This window comes from Myotis lucifugus, unplaced genomic scaffold, assembly GCF_000147115.1.
Source record: "Myotis lucifugus unplaced genomic scaffold, Myoluc2.0 scaffold_410, whole genome shotgun sequence".
Lineage (NCBI taxonomy): Eukaryota > Metazoa > Chordata > Mammalia > Chiroptera > Vespertilionidae > Myotis > Myotis lucifugus.
In genome coordinates this window covers 651,681-674,057 of record NW_005871458.1, presented here as the reverse complement: position 1 = coordinate 674,057, position 22,377 = coordinate 651,681, and the positions used below count along the sequence as shown (strand labels likewise).

The 22,377-nt window shown below is 58.9% G+C and overlaps 1 protein-coding gene across 1 annotated transcript in view; it reads right to left on the bottom strand.

The window, feature by feature from the left end:
* PLXNA1 (plexin A1) overlaps positions 1-22,377 on the bottom strand; it is a 53,074-nt gene that overhangs the window by 17,304 nt on the left and 13,393 nt on the right. Inside the window, exons 4-21 of the mRNA XM_006102367.3 lie at positions 16,625-16,765; positions 15,406-15,506; positions 14,979-15,102; positions 14,733-14,886; positions 14,297-14,396; positions 12,807-12,921; positions 9,534-9,734; positions 7,632-7,728; positions 7,368-7,561; positions 7,104-7,255; positions 6,911-7,031; positions 6,418-6,554; positions 5,060-5,227; positions 4,405-4,498; positions 3,962-4,201; positions 3,734-3,877; positions 3,181-3,415; positions 470-612 (exon numbers count right to left, since the gene is read on the bottom strand). Of these exons, the coding sequence (XP_006102429.1) occupies positions 470-612; positions 3,181-3,415; positions 3,734-3,877; positions 3,962-4,201; positions 4,405-4,498; positions 5,060-5,227; positions 6,418-6,554; positions 6,911-7,031; positions 7,104-7,255; positions 7,368-7,561; positions 7,632-7,728; positions 9,534-9,734; positions 12,807-12,921; positions 14,297-14,396; positions 14,733-14,886; positions 14,979-15,102; positions 15,406-15,506; positions 16,625-16,765 (2,661 nt within the window). The remainder of the gene's footprint in view (positions 1-469; positions 613-3,180; positions 3,416-3,733; positions 3,878-3,961; positions 4,202-4,404; positions 4,499-5,059; positions 5,228-6,417; positions 6,555-6,910; positions 7,032-7,103; positions 7,256-7,367; positions 7,562-7,631; positions 7,729-9,533; positions 9,735-12,806; positions 12,922-14,296; positions 14,397-14,732; positions 14,887-14,978; positions 15,103-15,405; positions 15,507-16,624; positions 16,766-22,377) is intronic.

Sequence of the window (22,377 nt, the reverse complement as noted above, 5' to 3'; positions counted from 1 at the left end):
CTGCCTGGGAGGCCCCTAAAGATGTGTTGCGCCAACAGCCAGGACTCTGACAACATCTTCAGAGAAAAGCCCAGCTCTGACGGCCTCCATGCTTCCTCGGTCACGCGTTCCTGCCCCAACAGCCACAAGAATTCCAGCTGAGCACTCACACCTGCCAGCATACATTGGCTGGGCTCCTGCCCAGTGAGGCTTGGCATTCAGAACCACTAGGAGACAGACCAGGTGAGCTGCAGGGTGTATGAGACGGACTAGAGGGCTCCACAAAACCAAGGCGGCCCCAAGGAGCCCAGTCACTGGGATGGTTTGCTGGGTTGTGACTCTCCCACCCCAGACCCCTTCCTGACCTTCCTCCTTGCTTCCCAGCTCCCCTCCCTACAGGCTCAAGCCATCCATCAGGACCCTCCAGCTGCCCACCAGCACCCCAGGAGCCCCTCGGTGGATGCGGGATGAGCCCCGGCCAGCAGCCCACCTCCATCTCCTTGAGCACTGGGTGGTCCTCAATCCCGGGGAAGAGCACCCGCATGGCGTACGTCCTGTAGTCGAGGAAGGGGATGCCAGCACCATCCAGGTCATTGGTCAGCTCGTGGATGTCCGTCTGCAGCTCTGCAAAGGCTATGGCCAGACCAGGAATCAAGGCGGGTGCCCCACTGGCCTCCAGGCTCCCCGACCCCCACTCAGGGCCAGGCTTAAACGCTGGCTCTGCTGCTCACTGGTTGGGTGACCTTAGGAAAGTACTGCACCTGCCTATGCCTCAGTTTCCCTGGTCCTAACACAGGGACAAAATCCCTTTGTTTCTCTGAGTCATCACAGGATTAGTCAAGATGAGAGCAGAGAAGGTACTGGACAAGGCCCAGGTACATGGAGCTCCCAACATGCAGCAATACCAGGGAATGCCTGGGCCCAAGACAGGCATTCACCCCTCATACCGCACACTGGCATGTGGGGGTGGAGTAACAATGGGTGTCAGCTCTTTGCCACCTGAGAGAGCACCAACTGCCCACCCTGGTTCCCCTGGACTCAGCCGCCTGGAAAGAGAAGGGTCATGTCCAGATGAAGGAGATGGTGGGCAGCAGAGGTGCCAGGACCCAGGGGCTGTGCAAGCTCCCCAGCCCTCCACCCTGACAGCCACCAAATGCACAGCTCAGGCCTGCAGGCCGCTACACTGCCCACCCACTCCAGGCGGCTCTGCCTCTCTCAGAAACAAGGCAGGCAGGTGCAGGCCCTGACGGAAACATTCCAGAGGTGTGAGGTATTGACCCTGCAGCAGCCCAAGGGATGAGCTATCGGATCAGGAGACAGAGGAGTGCCTGGCTGGCTCTGAGCAAGTTTAACTAAGAGCCGGGCCTTCATCTCTTCAGCACGGCTGCCGGGCGTTTGTTTATCTCTACCTGGCTGCCCCGGGGTGCCCACCAGCTATTGCACCTACACACGCTGGCAGATTAAGGCTTCATGCACACCCGCCTCAGTGGACAGCCGTCCGTGCTCCAGTAGAGGTTCCCGCCTGCAGAACTCCCCTCTGGTCCCTGCACACCTGCTTATGTCCCATCAGTGGCAGGCAGGTCTGTCGGGGAGTGAGGAGGCTCCCAGGACTGGCAGGGTACTCGGCAAAGGGATACCTTGGTCCCATTCAAGTTAACAACTGATGACAGGCTCATTATGACCTCGAGGCCCTTAGGCCTGCCCTAATACTTAGCTCCTTTTCTTCATTCACATTTAGGAACACTGCTAGTGTCTGCCTTCTAGAACTGTGAGCATTCACTAGCCAATATCAGCAAAATGCTACGGTTGTGCCTAGCACCTCACAAACATCCAATAACATGATTATCACCAGTGCTGCTGTTCACCCCTCCTAACATCCCCAGCTCCTTAGATGTTGCTCAGAGACATGCACAGAGCCCGAGACCAGGAGTGGGTAGGGGCTGGCCTGTTGCTGGGGACCTAGCCCTGAGGCACCATCTCATACCTAGCCAGGGAAGCCGGCCATCATGGGCCAAGGCACATGCATGGTAGCTGAACCTAACCCTCAAGTGACCACTGTACAGCCCATTGCCCATGGCCCCAGCCCCCACTTCCCTGCTGCCAGTACTAGGTCCCACCCACCCAGCCAGCAGTGCTGCCCTCAACTCTGCCAGGGATGAGCCATGGCACCTCGAGCACACTGGCCTTCCTATGAAACATCAGGAAGAGACAGAAAGCCCATGGGGATGCCCTCTGTTCCAGCTTGCTGACCCGCTAGCCACTGCTCACACAATTCCGACATCTGTGGCCTCTGCCTCCAGAACTCCCCACCTCCCCGCTTCTCTGGACCACCTTCACCTGCCCCTGGGGTCCACCCACTTTCCATCAGGGGCTTCAGAGTCACAGGCTTAGGGAGCACGTGACCAGGTATGACATCAGGAATTGGCCGGAGTTGGGCACAGCAGGGAAGCTAAGCTCACCCACTATGGCCATCTTGTCACCACAGGGAGTGAGGAGCCCCAAGACGAAGAGATTCCTGACAGGCTTACATTCCGGAAGCCAGCGTACTCTGCACTTCCCCTGCAGAAGCCAGTCAGAGCTGATTTCTGCCATTCACACCCAGGGTCAAGACGTACACATGCCCATCCTCAGAGGACTATAGCCTGACTCCCCGAGAAAGGGCTCCTCAAGGACAAAAGCCACCCCAGGCCAGGGTCTGCATGTGCTGAGGGATAAAGAAAAGGCCTACTCAGCACGATGCTTGGCCACAGGCATGGAGCCACCACGCTAGCACGAGCATGCAGGCAGCACTGCCCTGCAGGCTCTGCACAGGCCATCTGGCACTCACAGCCCCCAGTGAAGTGGGCACTGGCACTACGCCCATCCTACAGATAAGGAACCGAGACACCCATGATTATGTGTCTGTCCAAGGTTCTACAGCCAAGATGGGGCTCAGACGGCTAGAGTCTGCATTGTAAGCAGCACCCCACAGAAGCCATACCTGCCCCAAGGCCCCAAGGCTCCAAGGCCCCAGGCCCCAGTGAGGCCCCTGCTTGCCTCACTGGGAACAAGCCCAGCACAGTGAGGCCATCAAGAATGTTGCAAACTGAGTGGAGTTGGCAGGCAGGCAGCCCCTGGCTCAGAAGCAGCAGCACCCCAGCATGCCCTACATTCCTGGAACCACCCCCCCTCCATGTTTCCCCACCCACAGCTCCAACAGACCTTCCTTGCATTCGAGGGCCACGCGGGACTCCAGGTTGTCCATCTGGAGCTGCAGCCGCTTGAGGGTGCGGTCAGCATCACGAGACTTGCGCTTGTAGGCAATGAGCACCCCCACGATGACAAGCAGCAGGAGGCCCCCACCCCCGCCGATCCCCACGATGGCGGGCAGGGTCAGCAGGCTGTCTGAGTACATCTGCAGCATGCCCGGGGAGAACTGGAAGCCACCAGCCTGGACCTGGAGGTGAGGGTGCAGGCTGTTCAGAAGGCGACATGCCCACTCACAGCTCCTGGGCCCACACTCTCAAGATCCCCACAGCATCTGCCCCTGGCCTGGACTGCTCAGTGGGGATGGGGACACTGGGGACCCAGGGTAGGTACCAGGCCACCAGGCGTACATGGATTGGATGAGGGCCAAGTTCGGGCTTGCCTGGAGCTGGGCTCAGTCGCAGAGTTGGGGTTGTCACAGGTAGGACTAGGTCAGCGGGTCAAAGACATGAGGGACCCAGTAACCAGAGCCAGGGCTGAGGCAGAGATCACCGGGCTATGGACATACCGTGACCTTGTGCTCCCCCGTGAGGTTGGGTGACTCGCAGAGTAGCTGCGTCTCTGACACTGTGAGGATGCAGGGCGTGGAGCCAATGAGCACCGTGTAGTTGAGCCTTGAGTTGCCAGGTGCAGGTGGTAAGAGATTCCGGCCCTGGGGGTGGAGGGTGATGAGCTAGAGCCCCAGTGGCCCTTGCCTCACCTGCACCCCCACTCCTGCCCACTGAGTGAGGCCCACCTTGAGGATGAGTGGGGAGCCAGGCTTCAGCTCCAGGAGGCCCGTGGGGCTAAGTGGCTCCAGCACGGGGTCGGGAAAGTAGAGGAAGGAGGAGGAGTTGAGCACAAGCAGGGCGCGCACGTCATCCATGACAAAGCCCAGCTCTTCAGGCCGCTCCCCCAGCTCGGGCGGGCTGCGGGAAGGGTTGTCCACCGATGGGGCCTGGCACACCATGGTAGTGTCGTTGTACACCAGGCAGTTCTGGGGACACAGGTGCGAGGACACTGGGCCAGCTGCTCTGCACATGGAGCCCGGCCCTGGCAGGGCCAAGGGGCTGCCGCCACATATGCACACCCAGAGACCAGGGATGGCTTCTTTCCCTGGGGCCTCCGAGCACAGCAACTGCCAAGGTAGCTTGGGTTGTCCGAGGAGGGGGAGGGGTATGGGGAGGGGCAAAGACTCACGTTCTCCCTCTCGACACCTCCATACTTGGCCCGGATGCGGGGTTCTCGGACAGTGGCCAGGTTGGTGCCTGTGACTGTTAGGAGGGTCCCTCCACTAGAAGATGAGGGGATGAGGGGTCATGGGGTGAAGCTCTCTGCCCCAGCCCAGCACAAACAGCTGGGTCCCGACACACCACCCAGCTTCCCAGAAGACATAAGCAAGATACAATCTTTCAGCACCAGAACTCAGATTAAATCAGCCACATCTGAGGACAGGGATCCATTATCCTGAGAGCTGTGGCTGGAACATCTTTATTCTTTTTTTTTAAAGAGTGCAACATCAGAGTTTAGAGAAATTTTTGTGTAACACCATTTTCCAGGTTGCTGCATCTACAGCAGGAGAGTGACCAAAGTCTTAAACTTTGCTATTTCTACTCCCACCCACAGAGACAGACCCAGGCGGTACAGGAAGGGTTTGGCCACACCCTGCCCAGCTCTGCACAAGGCACCACCACTGTAAGGAAACCACCAGAAATACAACCACCAAAAATTTGGTGGCAGGACCACACAAGGAAGAGGAAGAGGAGAACCCAGTGCAAGAGCTCCGTCCTCATAGCATCACACGGACGAGGGCAGTGGCCAGGTTGGGGCTCAGGGCAGGCTGGGGCAGCCCCACCTGTTGATGCTCCACTCTGGGTCAATCTTCAGGATGGTGGGGTCCTCGGTATAGTTGTACTTCACCTCAGGGTTGGTAAGCTGAGCACGGTTGATGTTGATGACAATGGGGGCGCTGCCAGGGCTCTGCCCTGGGGGTGTCAGACACCGGATCTCCCGGGAATTCCTCCTGGAGGGGCCCCATGGGACAGTGAGGATGTGGGTGCTACAGCTCACCTCCCAGGTGGGCTAAGTTTCTAGGTTCCATCGAAAACAGGCATGTGGGCAAGTTCCTCCCCAGGCCTTACCTACCCAGTTGTAAAACGGGGCCACACCAGGACCTGAGGACTGTTACAGCTACTTTCTCCAAGGGGTCAGGTGCTTGTCTGCCCATCTTGGACCCCATCCTGGCCCTCTCCTTCCAAACTGCCCTGCTTGGTATTCGAGGCCCTATCTGACCAACCCACTAGCTAAGGGGCTCATTCCCCAGGTGACCCAGCCACGCCCATGCCCAGACTGGAGAGCCCAGCCTGGCAGTCCCCACAAGCAGGCTGCTGAGTTTAAGGGAACTCCAGGAGGCCCAGGGATGGCTGGTGGGACAGAGACTGGGGAACCCTGACCTTCCCACCTGCTGTGGCACTGCCTCCACTCAGCCTGTGGCTTCTGTTGCCATGAGAACCAAAGTGCCAAGCTCAGTGCCAACTCTTGCTACATGGGTGATGCACACGCCTCCCCTGATGTGAACCTGGGGCTAAGCCTGGGCCTGGATTGTGAGTAGGCAAAACGAACTGGCTGGCGCGGGGGAACTGGGTCACTCCCACTGGGCGGGCAGCCAGCCAGTCACTACCTGCACCTGGGTCCCCATCGCCTCAGCTCTTTCAGCACAGCTGGGAGGCCCGCAGCCACCAGGCCCGCGAGTGCAGCAAGACTGCAAACACCAATAATTAGTCTGATAACGGGTAATTACCACAGGAAAATATTTAAAGGGCCGCTCCATTATCATCCCTAATCCAAAATTATCTATTTCAAGCCTCAGGGCTTTTGTTAGCATTTTTTCTCTCTTAAAATTTTTAAAAAATACTTATTAATGTTCCCAAGGGATCCCTCAATCCCAGGACAGGGTGGTTGTGCCTGTCCCTTGAGCCCAGGCCCTGCCCACCGGCCAGCCCTGCCTACCTGCCCTTCCCACTCTGAGGTAGCCTGTCTCCATGGTAACCTTCTTACCACTGGTTTCCATAGTGATCACCCTGGCCAGGCTCTCCAGGTTCCCCTTGTTTCCCAGGCAACGGGAGGGGACATGCAGCCATCTGAACCAACCACCACCAGGGGAAGGTGGGCTATACCTACCACCCCACCCCCAACCCCATCCACACCCCTTACCAGGAGAAGGAGCAGGGCCGGCCGCCAACAGACACGGCCACATCACTGCCTGCATTGAGGTGGCTGCCCTCGATGCCAATCCAGGTGCCCCCCGAAAGAGGCCCCCGGGCAGGACTCACGCGGTAGAAGGTTGGAGTCTGTGGGAAGAAGGAACTTGCTGGAGCTCCAGGAAAGGCCTACCCCTTGGCCCAGAGGCTTGCTTGCATCTCCAGCCTTGCCCAGGCCCTGTGCCCATGGACTCTCAGACAGAGCCCACAGGCAGGGCCCAAAGTGTACAGAGAAACTTGGAGTCAGACCCCAGAGATGAGGAGGGGAGATGGAGACCAGGAGTAGGGGTGTTGCTGCACGAGGGGGTGGGGGGAGCCCACACGAGGACAAGGAGCCCCACACTGGAGGTAGCCTTTGGGCCAAGCCAGGCCCTGCAGGGACAGGCCTCACAGCCCCGAGGCCTCATGGGAAGAAAGGGTTCCAGGCTGGGTGGGGTGGGGCTTACCACAAAGGTGAAGCGTTTGGGCGACAGGGCCCGGAACTGGGGGGAACAGTCCCGCACGCACACCTCCACCAGGGCGTCATGGGCCCGCACTGTGCTGGCATCTCCGATCTCGCAGACGATCCTGTGGGGCACCAGGGGCTTCAGCAACCAGCTGGGCGTCAGGGCCTCCCCACCCTCTCCAGGCGGCACTCACTGCTCGGCACTGATGTACTCGCTCTCCACAGGGCTGCACAGCACCTTGCCCACTCGCACGCCCAGCCGCACGTCCTCGAAGCGCAGGCCCAGGTTCTCACCCATGATTGTAAGCCTGGTGCCTCCCTGCCGTGGGCCTGTCTCTGGGGACAGCTGTGGGGAAACAGAGGGTGGGAGGCCAGCAAGGGCCATGAGGAGCTGCACAGGGAGGCAGCTGGGCAGTCAGAGACCCCATTCCCCTCGGTGGCCCAAGAGGTGCACCTACCTTGAGGATCTTGGGGTCGGTGCAACGGCTGCTGCCATGGTGGGCATGCATCCAGGCAGCAGGCAAGTCAGCAGGGCAGTGAGGACGCAGGGAACAGCGGCGCTCAGCCACGCACCAGCCGCACTCGAAGCGAGGGTCAGCTTTGAGGCAGAGGCCACAGCTCTCCCGCAGGGCCGGGCATTTGTAGAGGTGGGCTGTAGGGGGAAACACAGTCAGCGGGGCCAACCCACGGCCCCACCCCCAGTGCCACCCCACCCGGCTCACCCTGGATGTTCTGAGGGTTATCGATGATGAAGTTGCCGTTCCACACCACCGACAGGTTCACAGGCAGGTCGCTGATGTCATTACCCTCGTAGGAGTACTGCAGACAGTATGCAGTACGGAGTCAGGCCAAAACCCCAGGAGGCAGGTCAGGGCTTGTGTACCCTCCTGGCCACCACTGGGGCTGGATGCTGGGAGCGAGCTTGGTGGGGCAGGGTCTGGGGGCCTTGCCTGTCCAGACTGGTGTTTCCAATCCAGAGCTGGGTACCCAACAGAAACACCTGGCCGCCAACCAGCCTAGGGACGAATCCTCTCCTGCCACACCCAGCTCTCCCTCCAGCCCCTAACCCAGGTCTTCCCTCCCAGTGGCCCTGGCCCCCGCTCTCCAGGCAAACCTCTGTCCCAGCAGCATATGAGGTGTATCCTCCAGGATGACCTCCCTACTTCCCCCACCCGGAGTTCAGGACTTCCTAGCTGGACCCCTTGGATGCCTGTCAGGGATGCTCTGTGAATTGAGGTACAAGCTGTGTGCCCCCATGCCCTGGGCATAGGCTGGCAAAAAGCACTGTCAGGTGAGGCTCAGCCCCCTGCCCCTCCCAGGAGCTCAGGCCCAGCACTCCCTGCTGTGCCCCACTGTCTGCAGTTGAGGCCCTCCACTCCATCCCAGAGCAATCCATCGTCATTGTATCTGCAGGAATTTAGCTGGATCCTATCACTTCCTGATACTCCCTTTCCCTATAAAAACGGTTACAGAAAAGATAAACGTGGGCCTGGTGAGAGGGGAGAGGCGGATGGGATGAGGAGTGCGAGGAACGAGGTGGCAGAGGCTCAGGAATGGTGAAGAAACAGAGAAACAGAGAGAGACACACAGACAGACGGCCTTAGACGGAGAGGAAGGAGAAGGTGGACAAGGCTAGGCCAGGGAGCCCCACAGAGATGCAGGTGGAAGGTGTGGCTGGCAGAGTCAGTGATACAGTAAGGAAGAGAGAGAACTGAAAGGACAGCTCAGGCAGCAGGGCACAAGGAACTCCAGCACCAGCCAGCTGGCTGACCTGCCCCCAGGAGCCTGTTATGACCCCCAGACGCCAGCCCACCCTGCTAGGAAAAAGGAGAGGTTGGTAAAGGGTCTGCCACCACTGGCAAGGGACCCCTCCCCTGGGATTCTACAGGGTGGGGGCCAAACACAGGCCTTGCAGAGAACTCAGGAGCCAACAGGGCCTTGGCCACCGCAGGAAACCCCTGCTCTCCTGACTATTCTTCCTGAACAGATGGGGAAACTGAGGCCTGCCAGCAGTCACAGAAAGAGCTGGAAGAAGGCCTCTCGGGACCACCACGCCCCCAACCCACAGGAAAGGTTTTGGCTCTACAGAAATCACCGTTACTGAATCCACTGAACTGGATAACAAGCTTTGAAAATGTCATCCTATTAGATTCAAGGCTCCAAATGTGGCTGCTTCTTGGCACTGGGGCAACACCTGCCTACTAGTGTGCAAATGCATGGGCTGCTATGAACAGTGTCTGTGTCTGGCCACAGGAGATATAAAAGGAGCCGAGTACTTGGGCACAATCCCCCTGACCTTGGCCCTCTGGAAGCATTGGGTAATGACAGCATGTGGGAGTTTCCACACCCTCAACCTGGCCTCCTACCCACGTTCCCAAGACCCCATGCAAAGCCCACATCTAAGTTGCCCATTCCCACTTCTGAGATGTGCTCCCTCCAAACATCTGGGTGGCTCTTGGCAGTGCCCCACCCGCACACCCAGGCATGCTTAGGGGCGTGGCAGACACCTTGGGAGCTCGAAGAACACCTGACTGTGCCCTGTCCTTTTGTTCATGAGCAGAAAGCAGATCCTAAGTCCAGCAGAAGGGGTTCCCCAAGCCCCCGGCCAGCTCCTCGAGCCTTACCGAGGAGTTCTGGCACTGCAGACTGGAGCTGTTGAAGCGCAGAGCGTTGACACGGGCCGGGCTTCCCGGGATGTGAAAGAGGCACTCGTACCCACGCTGGCCCGACTGTGGCTGCGGCAGGTTCCGGGCAGTGAGGGTAATGGGCTTCACCACGCCCACTGGCACGTAGATCTGGGTGGAGGGCAGGATCTGCGGGCAGTCCTGGGGGTGACAAGGCTTCAGCTGAGCGTAGAAGGGGCCAGTGAACAGGTACCCCATTGTGGCCCAGACTGCAATCTATGTGCAGAGCCCGTGCTTCTCCGGGGCAAGCACCACTGTGCCCACTTTATACACTGGAAGACTGAGGACCTCAGGAATAGGCAGCTGATCCAGAGGCAGGAAGCCTGGGTTCTACACTTGCCAGGCTATGTGGCTGCACTCTGTGCCCTGGGGCAGGCCCTCCCCCCTCTGGGCTCAGTGTGCTCTGTCTAATGCTCTAGGACCCCACCATTCAGCAACCAAGAGGTCCCATCTGGTCCACAGCTGAAAAGGCCCTTGAGAGAGAAGCAGCCAAAGTGAGCGCTGGGGCTGTAAGCTCTGCTAGGGGCCCAGAAAGCATGTAAAAATAGTCAGGCAGAAAAACAGTCGGGCCCCCAGGGCCAGCATTTTGGCAACAATAACTGATGCAACAGCCCAGCTCCCTTGCAGCACACTGACAGCAGCCACAGGAGGAGACAGACCCAGGGGCATGCTACTGAGCTGGGCTTTAAATAGAGATGCTGAAAACAGGCCGTAATCCCCAAGGCCTGCAGTATCTCCCAGCAGAGCGTGGGCCCAGGCCTGGCTCTGCAGAGGTTTTGGAACCTGTAAGGCACATTGGGGGAGCAGAGCCAGGCGGGCTGACTACTTCCCCTGGGTCTACAGGGTGACCCCATCTCCACCAGGGAGAGGCAGATGATGGTGACGTGTACCAAAGACCACCTACCCCGCACTCAGGGGCCCTCACTTATGCCAGCACTCTCCTTGCCATTTGAAGGGGTGCCCAGCCCAGCCACCAGGCCCAGGGATCTTCCTGCTGCCTCCCTAGACCTTGTCATCCCCACTGGACCCCTCAGCAGCCCTGGCTCGTCCTGGCCACCAGGACTGTTCTCGCTGTTCCCCCGCCTCACACCTCCACTCTGTGGACACTATCTCGGCTGCTTAGGAGCCAGCGCCACTGTCAGTCACAGAGTGTAGGCCCTGTGACCCCCAGCTAGTCTCTCTGGCCGGGCCTTGGCACCTCAGCCATGAAAAGGATTCTGACATTCCTTTCAGACACCACCAGTGGCCTGAGACCAGGCTGAGCTGGGAGAAAGATGAGTAATGTGGACCAGGACTCTTCCTTAAGGGGGCCCATCTCTGCCCACTCAGGGGGCTCTGGGTCTGTAAGCTGGCTCAAGCCTACGAAGTGAGTGAGGAGCCACAACTGTTTATATGACTCAAGTTAAACTTTTAGTCACCTGACCTAGAACTCTTCTGCCTACACACAGTAAGTAAGACTTTAGAAAACTTCCCTTCCATTCCACTTCAGGGACATCATGACCAGGGCAAGTCCCTCCTGGTAAGGAGGCCACCAGGAGGGAAGGCACGTGACTGTCCTATGCTGGCCACCCCTCCCATTCCTGGCAGAAAGCCCTAGCTTCTAGGTTTGGGTTCAGAGTGAGTGTGGGCTCTGCTTCGGGGGTGCTCCACATGGGACCCCTGCCAGGCATTGGACCTGCACCAGCTGCCTCCTCTACGCCCTTCCCTAACATGCTCTGGTGGCTTCCACCTCAAACAACCGAGCACACGTGAGAGTACAGGGACGGGGCAAGCAGTGGGGTTCTTGGGGACTCCTTCCAATGGGGTAGGGAACCAAGACACCACCGAGTGAGCAAGCTCCTGAGTGAGGGGTGGCCCCAGAGGAGCCAAATCCAAACAAGAGATGGGAAGGAGAGACCTGGGCTGGGAGCCCAAGTCCTTACAAACAATAGGATTGGTTGTCTGCGGATGTTACACTCCTTATAAACATACCCATAAAACCTGGGACTACAGCTTATGATGGCATATCTGTGGAATAAATCCATCCCCCAATAACCCTCCCTGGACCCACAATCACTCCCCGCTTGGCCAGCATGGGCAGATTCTTCAGGAGGGGTCTGCACTTGCTGCTCTATTTCCCCTGGCCATTGAGGCCCACAACAGCCCACCGAGGCTCCTAAACCCCACAGTCACCAACCCCACTGGAATCAGCCCCACCAGCTTCCTGCTGCCCCAGGGCCCCTCCCCACCCCCAGGACACCTTGGCCCAGTTCCTCACACAGGCCAAACTCCCAGCAAGCTCACTGCCCACCCTCTATGCCCCTGGTCCTCAGACTACTCACTCTCTCTCTCAGACACTGTCACGCCCAGATGCCCTCAGCCCCTGCCTGCTCTCAGCCTGCCCCACACTGCCATCTTGTCCCATGATGTTCAACAAAGGTCCAGAGGGTGATGTGAGGGGTGACCAGGGAAGGCTCTGTGAGGAGAAGCCCACAGCATGGCAGGGACCCTGTGCGTGATGCATTTCCTCTGCCCCAGGACTGTCCACGGAAGTTCAGGCCCAGTGCCCCACGGCCGGCAGGACCCACACCGTCTTGCCCTGTGCCACCAACAGGCATGGTGTCACTGCGAAGAACAGAGCCTTGGTTTCAAGTTCCGGCTCTGCATCTGCGTGCTGGACATGGAGACCCCTGGCCACTCCCTCCCTGCCTGCCAAGTTCCAGGTCTGCCCATCCGGGTCCTGAGAGCCTGGGTTCCAGGAGTAGTGACCCTACTGCTCATGAAGTCAGTACCTTGCCCAGGCTCCAAATAATTATGACCTAATTACCATCAGTTACCACCCAGGACCTCAGACCAGCTCCTTGTAGATCAATCTGACATGTCCCCTTGTCCACAGGACTCAGGGCACTGGGCCCACCTAGCCAGACACCTCACACTCCAGGCTCCCATAGTCCTGCATGGTCAGACCCCTCTCCACATGGTGCCCCAGGGGGGCCACTGGTCTGAGGCTTCAAGCTGCAGCTCCCCTAAAGGTCACAAGAGACTCAGTGACCACCAACCAATGCCATTGGCTGGCCTCAGGCCAGACCAGCCATGAAGGATGTCCCCAACCTCACAGACCTCTTGGTTGGCATCCCAGCTACCCATAGGTGCTCTCCCAGGCATACCCGCAGGCGACACCTGGTCTTGTTACAACTCTGAAACTGCACCTCCCCTCCCCTGAGATTGCCTTACCTCAGACACATTGACGCGGCCCTCCAGGAAGGCGCAGTCGGCAGCATTGTGTGTGCACACGTGGCGGTATTTGCACCAGTGGCAGGGGAAGGAGCCATTGACACACGACAGGCAGCTGCAAGGAGGGAGTGGGACAATGAGGCCAGGCATCACCTGCCTCCACCAGCTGTCATACAGGGCCCCACCACAGCACCTCCCTGCTGCTCCTCCAGTGGTTGATCACAGGGCCACCCCAGGGCCTTTGCACTGGCTGATCCTCCACTTGCTCAGAGAGACCTTCCCTGTCAGCTGGTCTTACCCACTGAACTGCCTGGTGCTCCCCTCCCTCCTTCACTGCTCTTCCCCAGACCCTCAATAACCTGACAGTCCACCCGAGAACCAGCCTACAGAGCCTTCCTGATGACAGACACATCTAAAGTCTACACCGTCCACACTAGAACACACACGACAATTACCACTGGAAATGTGTTAGTGAAACTAAGGAAGTACATTTTAAATTCTGTCTTGTCTTAACTTAGATTTAAATTTTGGTGGATAGAGCTATGGGAGATATCCACCACCCTGAAGGCTCCGCCTGGCAAGAGCTTGTCCCATTCATTCCGACACGTCCCCAGAGCCTGGACAGGGCCCTTTCAGTGCTCCGCCCCCGCAGCTTCTTATGACTTGTACCTCGTCTCTATAGCCTCAGTGGCCCCCTTCACTACCACTCCCAGGCAAATACCACTGGCTCTCTGAGAACCTACCAACCTGCCAGCCACTGGGCTTCTCCTGAGACCCTCAATCCCCTCCAGCTCTGGAGTGCAGCCCCCTGCCCCAAAGATACCAGCCGGCCCAGAACAGAGGTCATACCCTGGTAATAACAATATCCAGGCCACACCATCAAAGGCAGGCACAGCTGAGGCTGAACCCAACCATCCCCATGCCCCATGTTGGCCCTTCCAAGGTCAAGCATCCTCCAGATCATGGATGGGGCCGAGAGCACCCCTCTAGGCCCAGTGTGCCAGCCCATGGCAAGATAAATAGTAGTTCCTCAGCTGCTTCCATTCTTCCTGCTACTCACAGCCAAGACAGGCAGCAGACAAGCACCAGGCCAGCACCAGCTTCCATCCTGGTTCTCTGTGCCCCAGCCTCTCCATCCTCCACCCCCACCCACATCTGGGGCAGCATGAGCTAGAGGACCTGGACTGCTACCTGTCCCAGAACAGCAGGCACTAAATAGCCTGTCCCATGGCACACCATTGCCCATCTAGACGGCCTAGTGGCCTCTGCCCGCCTCCAGAGCTCCCTGCTTTGCTTTGGTGCCCGTAGGCCATTCCTCATACCGAGGCTAAGAGCAAGACTCTCCAAGTGTGAACCAGTGCAGGTCACCACCCACCTGCTCTGACCGCTGCCCCCGCTTCAGGCTCATCTGGCCCCTCTGCCCAGGGGCTTGCTCTCATGGCAGAACTCGCCTCCCACCCTGACTACTGCACAAGGCCCGGAACACTCACGACTGGTGGACACTGCAGTTGTAGAAGACAAAGTCCACGGAGGCAAACTTCTTGCCCGTCTCCTTAGACTTCAGGTAGAGCTTCACCACCCGCTGGTCTCCTGTAGGGCAGCACATGCTCAGATCACCAGGACACCCATGCAGGGCAACCCCCGAACAGGAAATGATCTCGCCACGGACCATCCCAACCACCAAGTACACAGCCCCTGGCTGCACCTCAGCCCCTCCGGCTGGTGGACACCTGAGCATACCAGGTGGGCCCCTGCTTCTTTGCACCTGTCTCCTGACTATATACTGCTCCCGTTTGGCATCTGCTCTTTCCCTTGCCATCCTCCTTGGTCACCATGCAACACCCATTCTCTGTCCCCAACAACAGTCCACCTCCCCAGCAGGAGGCCCCTTCGAATGCAGCCCAGACCCAGCTGTGGTGCACTTACCTTGGCCCTGAGTGATGGGCGCCACCTCCCCCGAGGACGGCGAGTGGCAGTGGATACGGCCGTCCTCCAGAATGCTCTCAGACTCAGTGAAGTCCTCGAAGGAGCAGTTGACGCCGGCAGAGAGGTCAGGCACATTCCAGGCCTGCAGCACCAGCTAGGGCACCCAGGGCAGGAGGTGTGGGTGAATGGAGTCCTGTCACCGCCCCCCTCCCCATCCCTTGGCCCAAGCCGGGTGGCCACACTCACCGGGACCTGGGACATGGTGACGGAGACATTGCGAGGCTGCACAGTCAGCTGCACGCACTGCAGCAGGTCTGAGGCGAAGCGCTGAGGCTCATCCGCCCGCTCACAGGCATCCCGGCGGGAGCAGCTACAGGCAGAGGAGCCTGGGCTTAGCCCAAGGAGCAACCCAGCACCTAGCCCATGCTCGGCAGAGCCGACGCCTGTACTTGGGGAAGCCCACCAGCTTCAATGCACCCCGTCTTTATTGGGATGTGGCTAGACTGGCTGTCATTCAGCTGGTCACAGGAAACCGCCAAACCCAGGAAGACCCAGAGGAGCTCGGAGGGGAGCTGTGACCACCCGAGGTGCACAGCAAGGCCATCTGGGGCCCTCCCAGGGCAGAGACAACCTTCAGGGCCCCCCTGCCCACCACTACCCCCTCCAGACTCACATGCTATGCAGGACACACCAGCCGCAGTGGGGATCCCGAGAGCCCAGGCACAGCTCACATGACGTGTACTGCACACAGCTCTCCACGGGCACTCGTGTCACCTGACAGGAGGGGATTCTGTGGCAGGCCTCTACCAAGTCCATCCCAGGGACCCCTACCAACTTCACTTCCTCAGCACTGCCATCTGCCCCCCTGATCCCATAATCCAGGGACACCCCCATCTTGGGACTTCCTCCAGCTAGATCTATTCAGCCCTGCCTGATTTGGCTCAGTGGATGGAACATCGGCCTGCGGACTGAAGGGTCCCAGGTTTGATTCTGGTCAGAGGCACATGTCTGGGTTGCGGGCTTGATTCCCAGGGGAAGGTGTGCAGGAGGCAGCCAATCGATGATTCTCTCTCCCTCTCCCTTCCTCTCTGAAATCAATAAAAATATATTAAAAAAAAAAAAAAGCCAGTCCTGGGGGACACAGCCTTGGCTGAGTCAGGCCTCTCCCCCGGAAGCCAAGGGTGGTGATGGCCAGGGAGCAAGTGGTGCAGGTGAGTCATCCAGAGAGCCGACTGCTCCAGCCAGAGTTACTCTCCCATCTGCCTGGACTCCAAGGTTCCAGGGGATCCATGGCTTGTTGGCCCATATCTTAAGCACAGAGGAAGGTTGGGCCCCACTTGCCCTGACCTCATCTGCTTGGCTCTGAGGTCCCCAGAGAAAGGGAAGAACCAGACAGCCAGAGAGGGGCAGAGAAACGAGAGCTGGTCAAGGAAGGGAGGTCTTGTCTTTCCCACCTGCCTCCCAACCCCCCTTACCCCAACTGCCATGGTTCACCAGGCAGAACAGAAAGGCAGAGGCTGGCTGCAAGCAGGCCTGGCCCGGCACACAGCACATGGCCTTGACAAGCTGGGCCAGGCCAGCCACAGGCCCCACAGAGGCTGCTGCCCAAAGTCCCCACCAGGCACATGAGGCCAGTGCTGGGGACTGAGAACTCAGTCTAAGAACTCAGGGCCCCAGATGCCTGCCTCAAACCCTGCAATGACCCCAATACTCTGATAATGCTCTCATTCAAATATTTGCTCCTGTGGATATGAAGTCATTCAGGGAGGGGTGGGAATGCTAAACCTGGCCCAGGAGAACCTAGAGGCAGCATGGACAGTGTGGGCCATGGCGGCCATGCGCAGCCCCCCAAGGTAAGCCCACCCACATGCATCTATCCGTGTAGCACCCACCTGCTTTTCCGTCATGGCGTAGAGGTACTGGCGGTCTGGGCTGAGGACCAGGTCACGAAGGATGGGGCTACCTTCCTGGGCCACCACGCTCTCGTAGGCCAGGGCTGGCCGGCCGCCAGGGTTGGCCAGGTCCACCAGAATCTGTGGCATTGAAGGCCTGAGAGAAGCTGTGCCAATGTCTTTGTGCCCCAGTCCTACACCCACATAAGGTGGGGGTCCCAAGTCCCTCCCTTAGCCATCCCCCAAAGCCCTACAAGAACAAGGCTGAGGCCCCCACCTCAACCCAAGCGGCATGAGCAGGACATATTGCATACTGGTAAGCTGGTCCTAGCCTAGACCCTTCTTCAGTCAACAGAGGCCACAGCCCAGGGGTGGGGGTCTTTGGGGATTGGAGAGAACCACAGCCCCCCACCCCTCACTTATCACCGAGCCACACAACCATATCCAATGCAAAGGTGGCAGGTACCCCCTGAAAACACACCACCTTCCTGGGACAGACTGGACCTCCCTGAGGAGAGGATGTTTGGGAGGGAGGAAAAGAGGGGCCTGCAGGGAGCATGGGAGGTCCAGTACAGTGAGAAGGCTAAGTGAGACCCCTGAAGCCTCCAGGGTGAGGAGACTGCTTCAGTGTGAGGGGCTGTGCCCCAGGGCATCCTGGAGTTGGGGCTCGCCCTCAGAGGAAGCTGTATTTCAGATACCAAACAAACCAGGCATTAATTAGCCAGCTCTTCTCTGCAGCTTGCAATGCTACAAGTATTTTTAGTTGCTTTTACCAAACAAATGTATTTAATTAACAGAGAAACCCAGGGGGCTTTCCAGAGATGGGACTCATGGGGCAGCTTCAGCCCAGCTCAGCTGGTCTGGGCAGGCTCCCAGGGCACAGGGCTGCTGGCTCTGCTCAGGTCCCTCCCAGCTCTGGCTATACCAGGGCAGCAAGCCCACCTCTCCACCTCCACCTCAGGGGCAGGGCTGGGGCCAGGGCTCAGTCCCTGTTTTGCACCCCCACATTGATGGAACAGGGTGGGCCTGACTGACTGGGGTGGGCTTCGGGGCAAGGAAAAGCTCCAACAGGGGCCGGGCAAGGGTAGCCAGCCAGGGTGTGGCGCTGTGTCTCCGGGCCAAGGCTGCTGGCTGTGAGAGACTGGGAAGGCCGCATTCCTGAGAGCCCGGAGCCACCCCCCACTTCTGCTCAGCTGCACATCCTCTCAGCTGCCTCCCAACCAGGCAGGCAGGCTTAAGTCAAAACAGACCAGGAAGAGCACCGCCCAGTGCTGGGCAGGGGATGATGAACCTGGGGTGGGCCTGTAACTGCCCAAATGGCTCCAGCCCGGCTTCTCGGGGGAAGATACCAAGTGAGGGGCCTCCATCCTCAGAGCCCCTATTTGTGGAAACTGGACAGGACCCCAACCTACATCCAGCCTACTCCCACAAGCCTCCTGCCCTGCTTGGGTGGGCAGCCTGCAGGCAGACACTACTCACAGGGAGCTGGAGGTCAGCTCTTTGAGCTGGCTGGGCCCAGAAGAGACATGAGCCACAAGAGAGGCCCCAGGAAGCCAGGAGTCCAGTCTCTGGACCCACACTGCCTGGGCCCAAGCCCTGGCTCAGATATCCACCAGCTGTGTGACCCTGGTAGGGTGGTGAGCCTCTCTGAACCTCAGTTTCCCTACCTGTCAAAGGGGAATGATAACCAGCCTTCCCCATACCAAAGCTTTTCTGAGGATTAAATGAGGAACAAGCCAGTGTGCCAAACAGGGCCACGAGGTAGGCCCCACGGCAATTCCCAAACCCCAGCAGCCAGTCACACAGACCTGACAAGGCCAGTCTGGACAGCAGCCAGGGAGCAAGACAGGAGGGTAAGGCAGGGCCCCAGTGGAGACCCTGAGCTCAGACTGTCTTAACCCAAGTGACTAGAATCAGGACTCTGGATTTCTCCCCAAGGCCTGGTTCTTCCCTGCCCCATCCCTGAAGATGCCTCTAGTAGCACTCAGAAGTCCAAGCCTGACCCCATCTCCCAGTGCCAAGCTTACGGCCCCTCCCTCCAACACCCCAGCCTAGTCTCTCACTAGGGAACACCTGCCCCCAGGTCCTTGTCAGGGGACACTCTTGAACCCCACCTTCCCTCTCAGGGATGAGGGTATGGGCTGAGGCATGGCTGTCACATCCAGGGGCACATGAGCTCTGAGTCATGGTAGGGGGAGAGCTGGGCCTCCTCCCAGGGGTCCTGGAGAAGGTGGGAGAGGGGAGGCAGGCCAGGCATGGGTTCTGGAATGCCCCCCGCCCCTGGGCCGGCAGCATGCCGACTCTGACAGGTGGCACCCAACAGCTGCGACAGGGAGCAAACACATCATCTGTCCATCCACCTGCCCAACACTGGACTGCCCCCAGCCCTTAAACACACACAGGCAGGCCCCAAGGAGACAGGGCATTCATTCCTAAAGGGCACAGAGCAAGGAGGGTGTTGGGAGGCCCAGCCCACAGGCCAGAGGGTAGAGAGAGTGGGTAACAGCCCCACACTGCACACTGAGTAGCTAGGGTCCAGGGTCACCAAGGACCCTACATGCATACGTGTCACAGTCAGGGGTCCAGCTGGGAATGACCAGTCCTAGGGACATGCCTGCTGTGTCCTGGGGCTTGTGTAGGCCCTGAACTGCCAATTGCACTTGGGGACACAGCGTCTGGCCCAAAAGTGGGAGGATAGACGCAACGTGCCCCCAGGAGTGCATTCCAGGGAGAATGAGCATGCAGGGCAGGCAAGGGCCAGACCTCTGGCAGGACATCGGGGAACATGCCCCCAGCAGTGCACATGCCAACACCACACCCACAGCTGTCCACTCTAGGACCACCCAGTGCCACCCTGGGACAGCTGGGCCTGCAAGAGCACACAGGAGACTTCCGGAGTCCCCTGGTACTTCCCCCCTACCTCCAGCTGTCACCTCTGTGTTTGGCAAACCTTTCCTGAAAGACCACCAGGACTTCCAGGACTGGCTGCGACCACCCTCCCTTCTATCTCCCACCACGAAAAACTCAGGGCCCAAACCTAGCCCTGCCACAGAGGTCCCTCTGCCATAGTGCCCTTCCCCGCCCTGGCTGAGAAAGGAGCCCTCCGTCTACCCAGATGGCTTTAGCAACGCTGTTCAGCTTCCCTGAGCACATCCCAGGCTGCACCTGGCTCAGTTACCCACCCACCCACCCACAGCTCTGGCCTCTGCCTGGGCTTTCCAGCCTTGTCCACTTCTCCCTCAGTCTTCCCTGTCCCTCTGTACTGGGGAGTCCCCTGGATTCTGAGCTGAGGCAAAGGGCTATCAGCACCTCCAGACACCTCTTGGAGCCAGGGCTGAGCACCTAATACCACCACCATTGGGGCATCGTCTGCCCTCCCCACAGATGGGCCAGGGAACAGATTCACCCTTTCACCCTCAGGTCCCTGCAGATGGAGCCCTGTCCAGGGCCAAGGGGAGGCAGCTAGGGGCAGGCGGGGGCCCCTGGCCCTGGAGGCCCCAGGCCCAGGCTGGCCCAGTTGGCTTCCCCTGCACTTATCACTGCATGGCCCTGGCCAACTGCTGCAGGCAGGCAGCTGACAGCCCGACCAGGTCAGCTGTCTGTCCAGCCTGAAACCAACAAAGGGCCCATTCTCCAGTCTGAGGGCAGGCGGGGGCACTGGGGTGGATTTCTGGGCTGTTCAGGCTGCTTGCCAAGACCGGCACGCGCCCTAGCTGCCTGGAGGCAGGGGACTGCCCAACTTAGCCCAAAAGGAAGGAAGAGAGTTCTCTGCTATGCTCACCCCAAGATGCAGCCCTCATGTCTCTGTGAAGTGAGGGTGCACTGACTGAGCTGATTCCTGGTCTCCAGAGGGGGGCTGGGGTAGAAGAACAGGACCATGGGTGGGAGGAAAGGCAGAGGACAGGGGCAGCAGCCAGCACATAGGGCTGGGGCCTCACAGGCATCCTCCTCCTCCTGAGATGCAGCTGCCAAGCCTGTTCCCAGCCCCCCTGTTCAAGGAGCGGGAGCCTCTGCCACCCTCTCCTGGAAGGATTCCCCAAGGGCAGAGCTTATCTTCCCTCTCCTTCCCGATCAGCCGATGGCTAAGGCCCTGACAGACACAAGCTCCTGGACCATTCGTTCCCCCTCATGGGCTGCCACGGGATTCCCCCCTCCTCTGGTTGGGGTGAGGTTCCAGGCCCCTTCCTGGGAACATTCTCAGAAAGACTAGGAAGAATTTGATACTGGAAAAGCAACTAGCAATTTCCTCTTGGCAGTAACTGGGTAATTAAAACATGATTTGAAAGAGACCCGATGGCTGTAAATGGGCCAGACACACCTGGCAGAAGTGTGGGGGGGGGGGGAGGATCCCAGGAATCTTATCTTTCCCGCCTCCTAATTCACAGACAGAGAAGAACAGGGACCAATCAACACAAGCAGTGGTCCTCCAAGACCCTCAGTCTCATCTGCCAACAGACAACCACCTCTAACAGGGTTAAGTGAAAAGGTCAAGGTTCCAAAAGTTGGGGAGGCCAGCCTGCTGGAAGCTGCCTGGAGACTGGGCTCCTAAGGCTCAACCCTGCCATAGGGGGAGGTGCAAAGCTCTTCCAGAGAATCTGCAGCTGCTGCGGAGGCTGCACAAAGCTAGGCCAGGAGGCAGAGTAGATTACACGGCCTTCCATCACATGTCATTGTCTGGGACTGTCCTCAGCTGGGATGTGGCCAGGGTGCCCACCTGCAGCCCGAAATTTAGCACGTGGTGCAACCAAGGATGCTGTGGCAGGCAGCAGTGACTGGCCCAATGTCATCTCAAACTCAAAAGCCATTTGTTGCCCACCCTCCCATTTATGACGCCAGAGTTCCACAGAGCTGGGGCCCTTACAGACCGATATTACCCACCCTACCCCACCTGCTGGGTCCCCAGCACAAGCAAGTAGACACAAGCCCTTTCCAGTTTCTTGAAGCCACCTCAATCCTCTGGTTCCATGCCTCTACCCAGGCCAGCACTCCAAAGTCTTAGAATCCTGTGGGATATCTTCCTGTCCCCATGACGCTGACCACTGCAGGATCACCAGTGAATTGGCTGCCACATGTGGAATAAGAGTTGCCTGAGGCATCACCTGACACCTCTTTTTCCTCAGGCCCCCTCAGTTCCCAGCATGCACTAAGGCACCCTGAGTTTTGGCCATGCTGTTACCTCCCTTCAAACACCCTTCCCAGCAGACTCCCAATCCCCTGGACTGTTCCAGCCTCTGTACCCATCTCACTGTGCTGCCAGGGCTCCCACACTCTGACCCCCAAGAGGACAGGTCCTGGAGAGCAGGGCCCAGTCTGCCATGGGTGGGAGGGTGGGGGGAGACTACACATTGTGGGCAGTAGCCTTGGGCCTTCATGAAGCTGCCCCCAGGCTGGCCCTGGACATGCTAAGGAATGAGCACAGGGAGGCCAATGCTAGCCAGCACCTGCAAGGGTCATACTTATCAAAGGTACCCACGTGCCCCTGCCAGGGCTGAGGCCTGATTAGCCAGACCCCACAAAAAGGAGGGCCTGGAGTGCTGGGCCAGGTGCAGGACCCTCCATGCACATCTGTGGACAACTCCACTGGCCACCACCTGATGGGAAGCAGAAGCAATGCTCATGTGGCCTGGGCTCTGGGACAAGGAGCTGGGACGGCATTAGACCCGTAGGATGAATGAGAGGTCCCCGTGCCCTTCTGGCTCAGCGCACTGTGGCCAGCTGCACCAGGGGAGCCACAAACAGAAGGTCACACGCAC